The following is an 18,647-nucleotide window of genomic DNA, read 5'->3' on the forward strand; positions in this document are numbered from 1 at the left end:
GGATGGCTAGTGATTTAGCATATCAAGGCCGGGAGTTTCAAAGCCCCTGCCGCCTTTCAAAGTTTCAAAGCACCTGATACTTCCCTTAGACCTGGGAGATGCCATCCCCTGCCTTGAGGCCCATTTGCCACCAGGACAGGCGGGAAATTAGCTATGCATTAGGCTTATTGTACCACCAGGCTAGTCACACCCCTAAGGTAAGCCGCTTAATGTGCTCCATGGAAGGATTCCATCATCTTGTTTTTGGTGGAATTAGGATCTCTGGGACAGGGTTATAACCACTCCCCATAGAAAGTGGTCATATTGGGGGTGTAGTGACCCCAAGGGTAAGTAGTCTATTAGCTCCTACCCTTCAATCCCCTTAATTCCCCTAAAAGAGTAAGTAGTCTATTGGCTACTACCCTTCAATCCCCTAAATGCCCCTAGAATGCCTGACACCAGGAACTCCGATCTACCTGACCAAAGAAGGAGGGCAAAGAATAGCAGAAGAACTCAAGAACTGAAGACTAGCTGTGGACTTGGCACCAAACACTGCCTGTCTGCTCCTGTCTCGACAATTGCAAAGACCCGAATTCTCCTGCAGCTGTGCATCCTTCAAAAGCTGAGAGGGCTGCCAGCACTTCGCCAACCCGTCAGCATCTGCCTTGAAGGGGAGTAACCACTTGCCTGCAGGCACCGACGGCAACGTCTGGTTCACTGATCTGCTGACCATCGGGTCCACCGACGCAGCAGCCACCCAGGAGCAGGTCGCTGTGCTCCTATAGGCCAGATCGGTCTCTCTACCAAATTTGGAGTCGCCAGGATCCCCAGAAGCCGCCCTGCACCAATATTCGGGGTGACTAACCCCTTGCAACAACGAAGGCTTGTTTAGTGTCCAGCTTGGACACCAACACCGCCAAGACTGAACTACCTACGAGGTACTATTAAATCACAGAGGCCAGCACCAAAAGTGGCCCGGCTGTCCTGTTTTGTCACCATCTCCAGGTCAACACCAAAAGTGAGAACCTCCAACACTGAGGTGGGCTAGCACCAAAGACACACAAGGATAACAGCACAAGCCCTCACCCATTTGATCCTCTTCCTCTGACTCCCCCACCATGTCTTCCTTCCTAATCTCCGTCACCAACTCTACTACCTTTGCCACCACTTGAAACACTGCATTGATGCACACCATCTCCTCCCTCCGCCTCACCGGCCGGATCACATCAGACCAGTGAGTTTTAGCTGTGACTCACCATGGCTACTACCTAGAACGTCTCTCAAACCCTCCCAAGAACTCACTCTGCGGAGTCATTGTTGGGAGAGACCATCTCTGCTTTCTCTGGGTAGAAGTCAAAGTGTTCCTCCAGAAAGGGGCAAAAGAGGAGTATCGCCACGCTATGAAGGATATTGCATCTATTCTGTTTACCTCCTCATTCCCAAAAGGACACTCCCTCGGAGCTATAAACAAAAACATCCTGTTGGAATAATTCCAGATGACAACCCTGCAGGACATCATCCTTCTCCAAAATGGCAATTACCTGATGAAACTCTACCTCAAGGATGCCTGCTTTCACACCCCTACAGATTCTACTCCTCGCTGGTACCTTCGCTTTGTGGTAAGCCGACACCAGTCCAAGTGTGTTTATGAAGTGCCCAGCACTAGTGCCCTTTCATCTGCAAGAGACTGAACACTCCTGTCGCTAACTTCCTCATCATTTCACTGCTCAACAGCAGCGGCAGGCACGAATGCCCAGTCCGCGCTTAAGTGGTAATTTTCCTCTTTCACAGCTTGGGATTTACCATAAATGACACCAAATCTCACCTCCAACCTCAACAGATCCAACCCTTCCTGGGTTCAATGGCCGACTCAGTTGCAGGGAAAGCCTACCCCAATCAACAGAGGGTACTCTCATTCCAACTGTTCTGGCCTCTGTTTCAGCCCAATCGTCCGCTCACAATTAGAACCATCATGTGCCTATCAGGAATGATGACCGTGTACATTTCTGTCCTCCTGCAAAGAGTACCTAACAAGGCAATGTTCATAAGCCCAGGTCACTGGCAAAGTCTATTGTAGGGAAAGGCCAGCACTTACCCTGTCTGCATTGGTGGAACAGCAGCAACATGAGGCAGGGTAGGCCTTTCTTGGATTCCATTACTCAGGTGATCATTACCACGTGTGCCTCCCTCCTAGACTGTGCTGCGAAACCTCAGGGTCATGACCGTGCAGAGGGTGGCGTCTTCTCAGCACTTGGGTCACCACATCAGTTATCTGGAACTGCTGGCCATTCACCCAGCTCTCAAAGCCTTCTGGGTAATTTGAAGGAAAGTGGTTCTCATCAAGACAGGCATGACCGGCATGTACTACCTGCAGAAACAGGTCGGCACGTTTTTTCTCTAGCTCTGCGTACTATTGCAGGGGATCTAATATTGGGCAATCTGCCATGATGTACAACTCTTGGTGGAACATATTCCTGGGGTGGACAGCGACTTTGCGGACCTGCTCAGCTGGATGCATCAACAAGTCCTCGATTTGGAACTCCACCCTCAAGCCCTAGACAGGTACTTCATGCATTGGGGCACCCCACAAATAGACCTGGTTAGCACCCCTGAAAACGCAAAATGTAAAACTTTGTCTCCAGGCATCCACTGTCCATGGGCAATGCACTACCCTATTCCTCCTCTCTGCTCCTTCCGTACGTGGTGAAGATGTTGTGACAAACAACCCTAATGCTCATACTGGTGGCACCCACCTGGGTTAGGCAGCCCAAGTATTCCATGCTCCTAGAAGTGTCCATCAGCCCCCGATAAGCTGCCTCAGTGGTTAGACCGTCTACACAGAGACAGTCACATCAGGCACCCAGACAACCTAGCGATCTGGCACCGGAGGTCCTAGAATTTGGCTGGCTTAACCATCCCCAAGGATGAATGACTTTTTTGAGGGACGTGCTAAGGCACACTTCACAGGCCAGAAATGCGGCAAAAAGGTTTGCCAACTACAGCACTTCCAAAAACCTACCCTCTATCAGACATTTTCGGCTATGTCTTACGTCAGCAGAGGTCGGACCTCGCCTTCACATCACTATGTTTACACCTAGCTGTCATAGCAGTTTACCTGCAGAACATTGAACATCCATCCCTTTTTACGATACCAGTAGTCAAGGCTTTTATGGCTCATTTTAAGAGGATCATAAATCCAAGAAAACCCCCTGCCCATTTGTGGAATCCTAACATAGACCTCACTAGGACCATGCAGCCACCTTTCAAACATTTACACTCCTGCCTCTACGCTTCTTGATGGCTATCTTAGTGGCCACACTGACTTCCTCATTCATTCATTCTCCATACCATCAAAGAACTTCTTCTCACACACCCCAGTCACCCCCTACCCACCCCCACTTCCTCACCCAACAAGTCCCCCATCCTCCCCACAGATCCTCTCAATCAATACTCCCCGCGTGGGCCCTCTATCCCCTCCCGCAATCACACCTACCGCCCCCGTCGCGCCCTCAACACCCTTTCGGACCACGACTTAGGCACCCTCCTTCGCTCATTTGGCCCAGGTCCCTTAAAACACACAACCACCACACACCTCCCCATACCCACAATTCTCACAAATCCCCTTAGGCCCCCCACTCTAAGCAACAGAAGTTCCGTCCCCAATAATCTCAGAAAAGTCCCCCTCTCTCAAGAACACTCGATCACCATTCTCACCCCCAGACTCAAATGCATCCTACTCAACTGCAGATCGGCCTCGAGACACTCCTCCGACATCACAGATCTCATCATAACAATGGATCTTGACCTAGCCATTCTGACTGAAACGTGGCTAACTGAAACTTCTACACCTATAATGGACATACTAGTCCCCTCCAACTACCACATCATTAGACTCGACAGGACCGGCAAGACGGGCGGGGGAATCGCATGCATTTTTAGGAGCAACCTCTCTGTTACTAAAGTCACCTCCCCCTCCCTCACGTCCTGTGAACTCTTCTGCCTTGATATCTCCAGCGAGGGCAAACCGGTTTGCTCCTTACATGTCATCTACCACCCGCCCGGGGACAACCTCACCTTCACCCAACAAATCATGGATACGATCTCATCCAACGCCGGTCGGCAGATCACTCAAATCTACCTGGGTGACTTCAATCTCCACTGGAACTATCAGAAAGACGCAGTGGTGAATAGTCTCAAAACTTTCCTTAATGCACTCGACCTCACCCAAATCTGCAACAGCCCGACACACGACAAAGGCTCGATCCTCGACCTTATCATGGCCAAAGAGGACTCTACCCAACTAGGGGCGATCCAACCCTGTGACTGGTCAGACCACCACTTTATCACTTTCTTCATCAACGAAAAAGTTAAACCTAACCCGGCTCAACCCACCAAATCCAAGATCTGGAAAAGGGACATGAAGAATCTTAACCCTAACTCCTTGCCTTCCCACACCTGCAGTCTCCTCCTTCCCCCTTCAGGCGCCTCTGATGTTCAATCATTGACCGACCTCTACCTCGATTCTATGAACTCAATAATCAACGAAGCCGCCCCCCTGCAACTGAAGAGTCTCCACCAAGAACTCGAACCCTTGGTATGATGGTAGACTCAATGAAGACAGGCGTACTATGCGAATGGCAGAGCGCACCTGGAGATCTGACCCCTCAGCACTGCACCTTAAAACGCTTAAGAACAAGAGAAATGCCTACTTTAGGAAAATCAAGCGCTCGAAATCTGAATTCTTTAGCCTCCAGTTGGACCAAGCAAAAAACCGACCAAGAAAACTGTTCGAACTAGTCAAAACACAAACCAAGATGCAACCCTTACAATCAAACAGCACAACAAGCGATATTTCACACTGTGAAGACTTTTCTGCTTTCTTTAAGCTAAAGACCGACAACATAAGAAGTGATCTCCTCATTGATGCAAGCCGATACTCCAGCCCCATCAGCATGACTACCACTCAACCTAAAAACAACGCATCATGGACGTCCTTCGACACCTACTCTGAAGAAACAATTCACAAACTGCTCGGCACCTTGAAACGCTCTAATCACTTCACGAACCCCCTACCTGCTAATGCTGTAAAAGACTTCTCCCCCCTGCTCCTCCCACTCTGGACTAAAATCATTAACAGCTCCCTTCAACAAGGACTCATCCCAGACCCCCTCAAGGTGGGGCAAGTCACACCTATACTCAAGAAACCTACAGCTGACCCGACTGACCTAAACAATTACCGCCCTATCACCAATATCCCCACCTTGGCCAAACTGCTGGAAAAATGCGTACAACTCCAACTGACAAAACACATTGATCAGTTTGACCTCCTCAACCCTCATCAATCAGGCTTCCGAGCGAAACACAGCACGGAAACGGCTATGACGCACATAATTGATGACGCCCTCCAAATCCTTGATCGCAATGATTCCTGCCTCCTCATCCTTCTTGATCTCTCCTCAGCATTCGATACTGTCAAACATGAGAACCTACTGGAGCTGCTAAATACCAGAATGGGTTTATCCGGAACTGTTCTCAAATGGTTCACCTCCTTCCTACATAACCGGTCTCAGAAGTTCAAGAGCAACAACGTGCTGTCCTCACCTGTGCCTGTAACTTTAGGCGTCCCACAAGGATCTTCCCTATCTCCCACATTGTTCAATCTCGTCATGGAACCACTCGCCACCTTGCTTCAAGCATCTAATGTACACTTCCATATGTACGCCGATGACACTCAACTTTACCTCAAGCTACAATCCCCGGAAGACATCAAACTTCTGAACTCCACACTCAGAAACACCCAATCATGGCTGGCTAATAATCACCTCAAACTAAATGCTCTGAAAACTGAGTTCATTCTGATCTCACCTCCTGCGAAAATTGCCATCACCCAAACCTGGCTCAATCACCTAACTGCGCTCAATGTCCAACCCACTATCGTGGAATCTGCGAAATCCTTAGGCATCACACTTGACGCCAAGCTCAACATGCAGCAGCACATTAGCAAAGCAACTATAGGAGCTAATTTCCAAATCAACACGTTGAGGAAACTTAAACCCTTCTTCCCAGCTAAGGACTGCCAAACTGCTGTACAAGCCCTAGTCATCCCTCGCATAGACTACGGAATTGTGGCCCTCAGCGGACTCCCCCTTTCAACAACCGCACCCCTAAGAGCCTCCTTGAACGCTGCCGCGAGACTCATCACTGGTTCAAGAAAACATTCGCATATATCCCCTGACTTAAAATCCCTGAACTGGCTGCCTTTTGAAGCCAGAATACAGCTGAATATTGCCGTTATGACACACTCGGCCGTACTCCACAAGTCACCCAACTACCTCACTCAAAAGCTGACTATATCAGGAGGCTCGAGATCCAATAGAAGTACAAAAAATCTACTCCTGAAACCTCGTAGATTCCGGAAGGAAAAAACGTACAAACGCTCCTTCTCAGGAATGGCACCCAGGATCTGGAATGCACTCCCTCCTGAAACCAGACTTATCCCCTCCACTGCGTGCTTTAAGAAAGAGGTAAAAGCCACCTTATGGCCAAGTTCACCTTAACTCGACGGTTGCTGGATCAAAGACTTTCCACCGCTTTTGTATTATTGGTTACCTGATTGTTTATTGGTATTATATTTGTACATGATTGCTATCCTATCATGCTACTCACTTACTACCGACTACTATATTGTACCCAATAGTTTGCTTAATCACCCTCCTGTTGTCCCTACCCCTTTTTTCTGTAAAGCGCTCTGATATCTGCAAGGATCTTGTTTGCGCTATATAAAACTTTGAATAAATAAATAAATTCAGGTTCGGAAAGATAGGGTTGTCCTCAGGACCAATCCTACATTTTTTCAAAGGATGGTGTTGCCTTTTCACCTCCGTCAGAGTATAGAGCTCCCAGTCTTCTTTCCACTACCAGATCAGCAGCAGAAAGAGCTCTACACATGTTACATGTTAAAAGAGCTCTTGTGTATTAAATTGAGAGGACCAAGCCCTTTCGTAAGACTGATCAGATTTTTGTAGCTTGTGTGAAACCTCACAAGGGTTATCCCACCTCCAAGGCAGGAATAGCAAAATGAATAGTAAAGTGCATCTAAAACTGGTACTACAAGGCTGAGAGTCCCACCTGTTCCGCTCAGGACTCACACAACCCATAATAAAGGAGCAACCATGTATTTCTTTAAAACTCCTTGATAGCTTATATCTGCAAAGTGGACACCTAGTCAATACCTCACACTTTCATTAAAGACTACTGTGTGAGCCCGCTCTCACCTCCTCTACGAAAAACAGTCTAACGTGGAGTCGGTGACCATGTGCATTGTGAACCAAGGAAGGCATCATAGAACAGCTTGTGGTTTGAAAGAAGTCTTTGAAAGAAAACAACTTGCACACATCCAAAACGAGATGGCATGAGTATACAGAGTATGTGAATCTACACACTGAACATATGCTTACAGAGTAAGTAACAGTTTCCTTGTGTCACATGTGGATTGCGTAATTACATTCTGCAGCGTACTGATGACATTTAACTTTCCGTGCAATAGGTGCTCTTAAGGAACGATTTATAGAGGATTTGCATAGACGTTTATTAGGTTTACTTGGGCTTTTCCTTGCACAACACGTTTTAGCGGGGAAGCACCGGTACATCACTACTGTGTAGCAGTGGTAACGTGCATAGATTGTTAAGACCAGAACATCCAGATATGCAAAAATTGGGGGACCATGACAAAAATACACTAATCTTCCAGTGTTTGCCCTAAATGAGTCTTGTGATTTACGATAGATGATCTTACATTGATGCCAGCTTCAGTGCCGACCTAAGTCTGGCAAGTGCAGGTGGTTATATATTCACAATTGATCTACTCTAGTTGTCACCGGTTAATGACTAAAGGGGTCTTTTTTTTCTTACAGGATCCCATCCTGCGTCGCTCCGGCATGTACACGGTGGCCATGGCTTACTGTGGCTCCGGCAACAACAAGGCCATCCGTCGTTTGCTACATGTGGCTGTAAGTACAGCGAGAGCCTGAAATCGTTATTTAGTAATATTTGTGTCTATGTTGTTACTTGATGTGTGCTCCTTGTTGTGTTTCAGTCGGAGTCGCAGACATTTATTTTTAGTTGCTGTAACGAGCTCACATTCGGCTCTAAGAGGCTGATTTATTTGGTCCTCTGGTCCTGGGCAGATCTCACTGTAACTGTAAAAGGAATCTCATTATGGGCTCAAATCTTTTAGTTTTTTACTATAATAAGATCTTTAACAGAGTTCAAATTGATTGGCAAGTGTGTTGAATAAAAGCACTCCACACTACATGTAAACAGAAAGCGTTTTGGCGAGTAGATATTAAGGATTTGTTAAAAGAGCAATTTAGTAAGTGTCCGGAAATGGGGAAAATTGTGCATTGGTAATCAACTGATAGCCCATATGGTGAGATGGTTGACTGTGATAAATGGGTACTAGACTGATGTGGTTAAAGATGTAATTCTTTCCACAGTGGTAAATGTGTTGAGTATGCCGTACATTACTTGGTGATGAAACATGTTGACCTTTTGTTATCTCCGATACATTTTTATTTCCTCTATATGTCAGAATTACACTACTATCTGAAGGCATTCACTTTAGGGTTGAGATTTTCCCTGACTGCTAGAATTACAGTAATGGGCCATCTATTTAAAAGTTTATACCACTGTGGACATCACACCGAGGATGCTACACAGTGCATGTTAGCCCCCCTCGCCTCCATTTGACTTACTCTGTCCATGGGTGACACCAATGTTTAGAAGCCCAGATCGCAATTTGCGTCTGTGCTCCCTCATTCTACTCCCACGAGATGTCTCCCCTTAATTGCAGCACATATACAGCTGCGAAGAGTTACCTACAGCCGATAACCAAAATTATGAATTTCAGTAGTTCCCATACTATGCAAGAGACTTCTGCTACTACATTAGGAAAGACACAAACATTGCAGTAGGTTCCTGATTAGGCTGGTTTGTTTCTTGCATAATGTTGAGGTGAGGGCTTGCCTAGTCTCTTATTTCACTCCCTCTCGTCTCCAGTTTGATATTTTTAAGTTAGTACTGCTCCCCCTGATTTTCCATGCTGCCTGCCAGCTTTTTCCTGGTCCACCGTGTTGCTAGCCATTGTGCTCACCAAAGGATCAGCGCAACAGGAAAACGTTTTCATGCTCCTGGAGGTCGGATCCGTCTCCTTACCCAGTTTGGAAACGCCAGGACTTGTAGGAGCCACTCAGCACAAATACCCTGGGTACTGGAGCAATTTCAGCAACCAAGGCTTGTTGGTGGTCAATTCTGGACTCCAACAGCATACAAATCCACTGTCGAAGGATGTCTGGATCCACCATGCCAGACCAGAGAGGGGCCCTGCTGCCTGGTTTCCTCTCCTCACCAGGTCACCAAGACCGAGTGAGTTTGTGGGCAACTGCGACTCGATGTCTGAAAGCACCCCTACACCAGTTCCGCACAGCCAGATTCCGAGGGAGGCGACAATGCCAAAGTGATCCCGAGACCCTCAAGAGTTAAGCCCACCCTTGGATTTTGTTAGGCTGATTCCCCCAGTTGCCACCTGCAGCCTCTTCCTGCAGGAACCGAGAACCACAAGAGTCCACTGCGACGCAACCCCGCTGGACAAAGCCCTACTGCACACGAACACCCCCCCCCCCCAGCCTGAGTTCGAGTGGACCGACTGTGTTCCAGCGTGCCCAAGACAGTCCAGCCTTGAGCCCTCCTGTGGGGGTCTTCCGGACTGGCCCCCCAGTCCCCTTCTCACATCCTCTTTTGACAGGTACCGTTCCCCCATTAACAGAAACCGGGCACTGGCGCCGAAAAGCACCTCTGCACCCGGACGCCCCAGAGCTGACCTGTTGGTACTGCATTGGACCTTGCCCCATAGTAAGTCCAGGAGAACCGCCCTGTAAGTTGCCAAGTGACCGAATGCAGTATGCGACAATCTGTTGCTATGCTTCTCTTGCTTTTTCCATAAATGAATGCCCATGTATAGCTAAGCACCTTATTCTGATTAATAAATGGATGAATGAGTGGATATCCCCAACTGGCTCTCGTTGGCTGTGTATCATTTGTGCAATATGTGTAAAATGTCTTGTAATCTATAAAAAACCCATGCAACTTTTATATTATGGGTCCGTTCCAGACTGGCACCTGGCTCTATGCAGTTGTCGAATAATAAGATACGTTCGAATTCCAGCCTGGTTAATGTTGTTCTTATTTTAGACTTCCACATATTTGGCAGAGAATGCGGGTAAACCAGAAAAGAGTATCACTGTTAAAACAATATGACTGAATTTTTAGGACAGGATTGAGAAACTGTAGCCTGCGGGTTTTAGAAGCACTGGAGAACAAACACGAGACTCCCTAATTGAGAATGGAACAGGAAGATGTTTCGCCACTGTGCATCCAAACTACCCCATTCGTCCACCTCTCCCTTGCAAGTTCTTCCTAAAATAGTCAGAGGAAGAAGAGGAGAAATGCAATCTTATTGATTACTTCATGCACCTAACCCGAAAGAAATCTCAGGATAGAAATGTAAACATGGGAAATGGTACCTGCCAACATTACATACATTTACACACCTCCAGTGGGGAGGAAGGGATTGTACCCCGAGATAATTGGATATAAAGGGATGTACTTTGTATGTGGAAAATCAGCGTGCTTTTATCTGCCCTGCGGTTGGTATGGAAGTTTTAACCTACCCTTTGTTACATCCAGGATGTTCCATGTTCAACATTTGCCTAAAGTAAGGCCTGGAACAAATAAGGGAATGAGGGGGCCCGGGAGAATTGTCAATTGGGTTAGTAGAATACTCACAAGACTAGGAATACGAACACCACCACTAGGGATGTCTCATAATAGTCATAGGACCAATGAAGTGGCAAGGTTGATTGAGGACTTATCGTGTGACACCTCAGCTTCCCTTGGAAATGTGACAGATGAAATGACTGCAGTGAGGCCATAGTTATACAGAACAACATGTTATGAGATATTTTGCTTGCTAAGGAAAGCAGAATATGTCTGCTAGTGGGGGCTGAAAGTGTTGTGCCTACATAAGGGACAACAGCTGCGACATTAGACAGACAATAAATAACTATACAGAAAGGAAGATTGGGATTCCTCGGCTGCCTGGTACCGCGCCAGTTACCTCTCCCACCTGCACACATGTATAACACTCCTTTTCCTCCCACATCTTTGTCAAGTCATCCTTGGTTCACCTCTTCCCAAAGATTCAGGATCACAAAATACGTACATGTACCGCAAACTGGAGGTAACAGGGCGTCTGGACCGTAGGTAGAAAAACTGCAGGAACTCCATCAAAATATCGATGTTTCTTAATCACGTTGTTTACGGAGTCTGGAGATCCTGATTTCTCTGTTGTTGTCCAGCTTTGGAACACCGCCTGCCCCATGTGTGTCCCTGTGGATGGTGGTCTTGCATTTCAGCAACCAATGCTGGCAATTAGAAAGGGTTGTCCACTCCCTGTAACATTTCCTAAATTTTCCCACTCGAATTACTTTGAGATGTTATTCCAAGACACACTCCTTGAACGAGCTAACTATTATTGCAGGTTTGTACGATGAACAGTGCCTACAAAGTGGCCAAGAAACTAGAAGGAATTCAGAATGGTGATTTTGTGTAGTCGGTGAATTTGAGCAGGTTTCAGCAGTTGTTCTTTTTCGGCTCTGTCCCACTAGACAAACACTTCCACTTCAGTCCACCTTTGTGATGTTCATGTACATGTACTCCGTCTCGCTTCCATGCATCGCATTGCCAAACGCCCTATAGGCAAGTTCTCCCCCAGAGCTCTTGGATCACACTAGAGGAATTAAGTTTCTCATGGCCCCCAGGAGGGTAGAATTGCTTTATTCATCAAGTAGAAGTATGCTTCTGTTGGTCGTTTAGTATTTGTGGTCAATATTGAGGAGTGGATTTTATATGATCACACAATTCTTTTCTGTCTCCATCAGGTCAGCGATGTTAACGATGATGTCCGACGCGCCGCTGTGGAGTCGCTGGGCTTCATCTTGTTCAGGTAAAACTCCTCTGTTTTTATTATCATTCATTTAGATATGGCTTAGAACCCGTTTATGTTCACGCTGTGTTAGAGTGCGTCCCTCCATCGCTTGCTGGCAGGGGTGCATGCTCTGGTGTGCTTGGAGTGGTGCTGTATCATAAAAAAATTGACCAGGTTACTGTATATTTGTATATATACTTTGGATCGTGCAGGTGATTGGTTGTCTCTACTAAGTTGTTGTTACTTTAAAACAGTTTTTTGGCTTGTGCAAGTTTTTTAAGGTTTGCGAACTTGTATTTTCTTGCCGTTTACCTGGTCTCGCTGTGAAACCTTATGGTAATGTGCAGTACTTTGGGTTTTCTCATTTTATCATATGTAATAATAAATAATCAAGATATGTCTCTTAGTTCTGTGGCTCTATAGTTTTGTGTTTGTGTTTACTGCTAACATCTTTCCCTTGGCCTAGAGTGGGGGAAAGCTGCTTGGCTTGCATTGTCACCGTCTTCACCTTCTTCTAGTACTCTGGCTCTGCTCGTGAAAGGATGGGTGGGTCCTCGCCACCTTTTTTTGTCAGTTGTCGCGTTATTTGTACAGGTGAATCAGACCTAGTTTTTATCATTCAATGTTTGTATTGATTTTCAGAAGTCTGCAGTCCTAATGACACATTGATAACTTTGAACCTTAATAACTTTGTGTTCATAAATGGGAAGTCCAGGTTTAGGAAATAAACACTAGCAGTGTGGGACAGCCGACAGTTTGAAAGGACTTAAAAGGCTGAACACCAAGGACACACCCAGGAGGTGATCTTTCAGACTCTGAAGAAACTGAGACAGGGCTTCCCTGTGTTTGTCATAGTGTTTCTGGCAAAGTCGAGTCCAACATCCACAGTTGGCGCTTTAATCCTGAAACGGGTGGTAGGCACACCCCTGCAGAAGTAGTGGAAAGTCTCAGTTTGCCATACTTTGGGTGTTTACATCATCTCTGCCATGCCAGAGGGTGGATCCCACTGTAGCTGGGGTCCATGTACGGCATGGTCCGCGTAGACCAGGCTTCTCCAGCCAGTGCCTCGTGAGCTGCTTTTAGCTCTCCTGCTTCCTGTAAGTATCTCTCCTGTGTGCTGCCCAGCCTACTAATTTAGAAGCTTCTGTTCAGTTGAGTTGATATAAGTATGCCTAAATTGAAAAGTGTTTCTTCAAGATAAAAATGTGTTTTTTCAGATTTCATAAGCTGTTTCGAGAAAATTGGTTGACTTCCTATTCAATTTTATTCGAACTATTGAGCGGGTTCCAATAAACATGTATTTCAGCATCAAGATACTTTTTAGAATGAACGTGCACATTACAGATACATGTAATGTTCAAAGCTGATATGTGAACAATAAATGATGTGGCTTTGGGGAGACAGTGCAGCTGTGGCTTTTATGTATTACCCATATTCAGAATTCCAAATTGATAATTGTACATTGCTACTGGCTACGCAGCCTGATTCACTGAGGTGAACACTACGGATAATCTTGCATGGAACGGTCGCGTATGTAATAGTGTCTAACAGGGTCACCAGTCCAACACTAATAAATTCATTTATATGTTACTCAAAATGGTTTAACAATCAATACAAAAAACACAAAAATAATGTCAATAGGGAAAGGTAAATTAGGGGTAAAGGATTTGAATATTAATGGTTTGACTATAGACTGTGTAAAATCTTATAAATACTTGGGAATCACATTTGATGATGGATTGACATTTAGACAGCATTTTAATAACTTAGAGGCTAAAGGTACCTCACTTGCCTTTGCTTTTCGAAAACTGAGAGATAAGTTATTATGTCCCAATTATGATCACTTGCTCAAAGCCATGAGAGCAAAGCTTATCCGCTCCCTGGAATATGGGTGAATAATTTTCAGGGGTAGGGATGCGAAATTGCTTGAGGGCATAGTGGTAAGGACATATAAATCAGTTTTTAGGATTCCTAGACAGATTCCTCGTGCTAATTTAAGACTGGAATATGGTTTAAGGAATCAGCTCTTGGTCCGCCAAGCTACATTTTAAAAAACATTATTGGCACTATCTCGAGCCGATGAGGACACGTTAGCAAATGTGTGCTGGCGTGAGATCTCGAAAGGCCAATATTCGAGAAGCTGGCAGGATTATCTATCAGAGTGTCTTTTAAATTTCGAATGCCCTAATCTGGTAGATGAAGTGAGGAGCAAATTGGTTTATAAAAAATCAATTAATTCAACCGTTGCTCTGTTGTCAGAAATAATGGATTAAGATGAGCTGAGGAAAAAAAACCACTTCTGGTCTATAGCAAACTCCTTTGAGAAACTGTTTGTCCAACCTTATTTACTTTTTCATCTAAAACCCTTGATTAAAAAGAAATGTATGCTTTTAAGGTTTGGCATATATCCAACCAAAGATGGAACCCCTAAGTGGGAGTATAAATGGTCATCAAATATTTGTAGGCTTTGCGGGCTGTATGAGGAAACTTTGCTGCTCATTGTAACACTATGTCAAAAAATGTTGCAGGAACGGAAGACAATTTTAAAACTTATCTTTAAAGAAATGGGAGTCAAAACTTGTAGGTCGGCATTACTATTCTGCTTAAGTTGTGTCAATGTTTATAGTATACAGCAATTTGTTCAATTCATTTTTAAAGCGGAAAATAAATTATGTAAGGTTGATATCCAAAGCAAATGATAAATCGGTTATGGCTGCGAAATAATGATTTTACTGTTTTTAGGGAGTAGGTGGGCTATTTTATGGCACTTTTAATTCATTTTGAAATTGTGTAATATTTGTATGTTGTTAGGCAACTTTTATAGCTTTGCTTGGCTCATCATGTCCACTTATTTTATGATTTTAAAGACCTGAGTATGTGCACTTCATCCCCGAAAGGTGCTATGTATTATAGATTATTTTTAAAATCAAATAATAACTTTTTGCTGCTAGCATAAGGCACTTTAGCTTTGTTGGTGAAAAGTTCAATGCACTTTTCATTTTGCTGCTGATAGCATAAGTCACTTAAGTATTGATGTTGAAATACTATTGTATTTTTGCTGCTAATAGTTATAGACAATCTGCAAATTTGTTCTTTTACTCTGCTGCTAACTGTTATAGTATATTTGCTGCAAGCACATTGCACCTTAGTTTTTGCTATGTGAGCACATCGCACTTTATCTAGACATTGTAGACTGCTATCAAAAATTGGATAATATTTGCTGTTAGCATCATGCACTTTAATCCCTAACCGGAAAATTGTTACACAATTGTCGCCCAATTTATATTTTGGCATTGTATTAATATATGTTCAATCAGACTTTGTGCTTGCTATGTACTTTCTTTTTTTGTAATGATTTTAATTAATATGTTATATTTCATGTGGCTTTGAGCAAAAACCTCTTTGTCCTCATTTCAAACTATTAAGAAGCCCCCAAAAGGGTGGCTCTGTGTTTTCTGATGTTTAGATTTTTGTAAACCCTTCTCATTGAACATATCGTACGAGTGGTTAAGTGAAATTCGAGAAATCTGGGCTAGAATCAGACCGACTTTACTTAATCAGGTTCGCCCAGGTGCTTCATCAGTCATCGTGACATAGGGTGAACCTCAAGTTATGTCTACCCCCGTGCTGCATTCCTTAAGCACATGGAAAGAATGTTTCTTAACCCACTGTCTCCATCAAAATGAGGAGTCATTAGTGTGAAATCCAGCGGTGAAATAAGAAACGCCTTTTCTCTGATTGAACTGGTCAGACACCCTGGTCTGCAGTCTTTCCTGTACGCAGGGGTAGTGATTGGACTGTAGTCCCTGTAAATAGTACCATCACCCATCACTACGATGCAAAGACTTATGGCTCCTTGACTAGTAGGGATCCGTGTCTGACATCATGATCAAAGAGCCCATCATCCTCCCTAGGTCCAGAGGACGAGTACCACTGCTTTGGGTAACATGTAATATAGTGCAAAGAAACCCGCGTGGTGAACGTAATCTTTGCAAATCCACTTTTGTTTATAACTAACATTGGAACGGACTTGATATAGTGGTTGAGTTGCTGACTTTGGAATTTACAGACACTCTGTTCTATTCCTGGCTTTGGCAACTTTTATACATTTTGTGTTTCTAGACTGATGTATGTGCCACGTGGTATTTATTCTTAGGAAGCAAATACTTTGTCACTTTTTGAAAATTTTCTCTAGCTTGTCACATCGCTATCTCAAACGCAGCAAGGATTTCGCCTCTGTTTTTATTTTCATAAATAACTTGTGCATATACAGTCACCCAATTAGATTCTTTTTTGTGAGTGTTAATATCTCTGGGTGGAATTTTCTCACCATTCACCGTCCTCTGGAAAGGTTTAATCTTTGGATAGAGAGGTGTTCTCAAATAGAGCCCCTGCATGGATGGTCATCGCTACATAGGGCCCCCTAAAATTTCAGAAATACCTGCGAGGCTTGAATGGGCTAAATCCAAAATTAAATCTGCTTTGATTCCGGTTTGGAAACTTCCAAGTTCACTTTAATTCACCAGCTTGGAAGAGGCAGACTAAAAAAATGTCATGCCGTCTTTGTAATTTTTATAGGAAAGACCTTTGCCATATTCCCTGTTGCTGCCCAGCCCTGATGGAAGAGCGTAAAAGATTGCTGAGACAGTATTTTAACTAACCAGAACATTATATGCACATGTCGACAAGCAGTTATAGCTTGTCTTCAAGGGGAAGATCCATTTTTTTTATTTCTGGGCATTTTTTTAAATACATGTCTATTGCTGAGTGGAAACTTGCATTGTGCGAGCTGTAATTGCCGTTGATGGGGGAACAAGTAGGCTGACTGTATGAGGCATAGCTACGATTAGTTTGTTTTCATTTTGCACAATGGGCTTTTTCTGATGTATGATTAAATATGATGGTTCTAACTATGGTCAATATATAGTATTATGATGAGAAATGATTCTATCAAAAGCACGTCGCACTCTAATAATTATCTTGCAGAAATTAAATTGTTGTCTAACCAATAACCATGTCAGTAGCATACTCTAGGTGCAATTGCTTTAAACGAGGCTTATAGTAATAACTGTAGATTGGTGCCCTTATAACTAGTTCTTACCTTGAAACTTTGAATATATCATGAAGGTTTTAACTGTTTTAAGATGATTTTAAAAATTCTATTTATTCATGATGGGTTATATGGTGATTTTAATCGTGTCATATTGTAAGTTTTAATTAACTGAACAGTAAAGCATGCATTCATTCACTTTCCTCTTTTGATGTCCAGCGGAGTCCAGTGGCACATGTGACAGTCGTTGATTTGCATAACCTTACCACTGCCATTTCACATAGTTTTATATCTTTGTTAAGAAGGAAGTGAATGTTTCTCGCTGCCTTTGTTTGCTTTATGTAGATTAAATCAGCGCTTTAAGTGGGATGAAAAGATTTTGGGGGTGGGGTCTGTAAAAGAGGCTTGGTCAAACAAAAGTAACTAGGAATCTTTTTGAATAGTTGTGGACTATGCAATTAAGGGTGTGGCTTAAAACATATAGACTAAAATATCATGTTTCACACATAAGCCCACCTAACCAGTATTTGGGTGTCCCCCTCCCCCCTTAATTCTTTGTTATTGCACCCTGACATACAAGGCTGACCTCTTGGCCTTGCCAGTGCTTATCGTGTCAAATAAATGAGCAACAACAATACCCCCCCCCCTCCTTCACACCACTATTGTCTGCAGTCTTCCCATGTTAGATACTTGGGGCCCTTTCTTTCCATAATCTTCTGAAATCCTCCATCTGCATAACTCACAACTCCTCTCTTTGCTGTTCATCTGCATATCTCACACCTCATCTCTTTGCTCATCATCTGCATATCTTACAACTCATCTCTTTGCTCTTCATCTGCATATCTCACACCTTCTCTCCGACAGCTGAGGATGTCCTACACACATTCTTTACCTTAGAATGAAAATAACAACTGGCACATTGCTGTGTGTACTTTGCAGAGAGGCCAAGGATTGGATGTGCTTATAGTCTGCAAACTTGTATGGGCCATTGACAGGAACCGTGGGCAAAGAAATAAAGAAAAGGACTGCTCGCTGAGAATAGTTTACCTTCGGGGCGTTTACAAGAATTTGTAGTCACGATTGAGAAAACGATCAGTGTTTTGCCTGTAATGTTGGGGACCTAAATTTAGGGCCTGACACTTAAGAGCAATCTGCTGGCTCTGATGCATCAGCAGGCACAGTTCAAGCTCCTCACCCACACCTATAAAGCGCTACACAACAGTTCCTAAAAAAAGTTTACAGGATCTGCAAGTTCGGACAGCATACACTGACGGATTGGTGTCAGACTGACTCTGTACACCCCCACTGGGTATGTTGGCCTTTTGTCTCAGCTAGCTCTCAGTGCCTCTAGAATCTCCTCTTACCAAGAAGAGAATAGTTCTTGGCAACCATCGAACATGACCACCCTGAACCCTCAGAATTGTGGAAACAATATACTACTTTTCGCCCAGTCATTCGTCTGTCTCAGAGAGATGCCCAGAATAAACAGGCTGGGCGTTTCGAATAAGAATTTATTGAACAATTGTTGTTCTGGTGTAAAGTAGATGTGCTGCAACAACCATAAGCAGTAAAAGA

The 18,647-nt window shown here is 44.2% G+C and overlaps 1 protein-coding gene across 1 annotated transcript in view; it reads left to right on the forward strand.

Moving 5' to 3' along the window:
• The window catches only part of PSMD1 (proteasome 26S subunit, non-ATPase 1), a 279,570-nt gene that overhangs the window by 59,095 nt on the left and 201,828 nt on the right, over nucleotides 1–18,647 (forward strand). The window contains exons 15-16 of the mRNA XM_078666359.1: nucleotides 7,893–7,988; nucleotides 11,976–12,040. Of these exons, the coding sequence (XP_078522485.1) occupies nucleotides 7,893–7,988; nucleotides 11,976–12,040 (161 nt within the window). The remainder of the gene's footprint in view (nucleotides 1–7,892; nucleotides 7,989–11,975; nucleotides 12,041–18,647) is intronic.

This window comes from Lissotriton helveticus, chromosome 11, assembly GCF_964261635.1.
Source record: "Lissotriton helveticus chromosome 11, aLisHel1.1, whole genome shotgun sequence".
Lineage (NCBI taxonomy): Eukaryota > Metazoa > Chordata > Amphibia > Caudata > Salamandridae > Lissotriton > Lissotriton helveticus.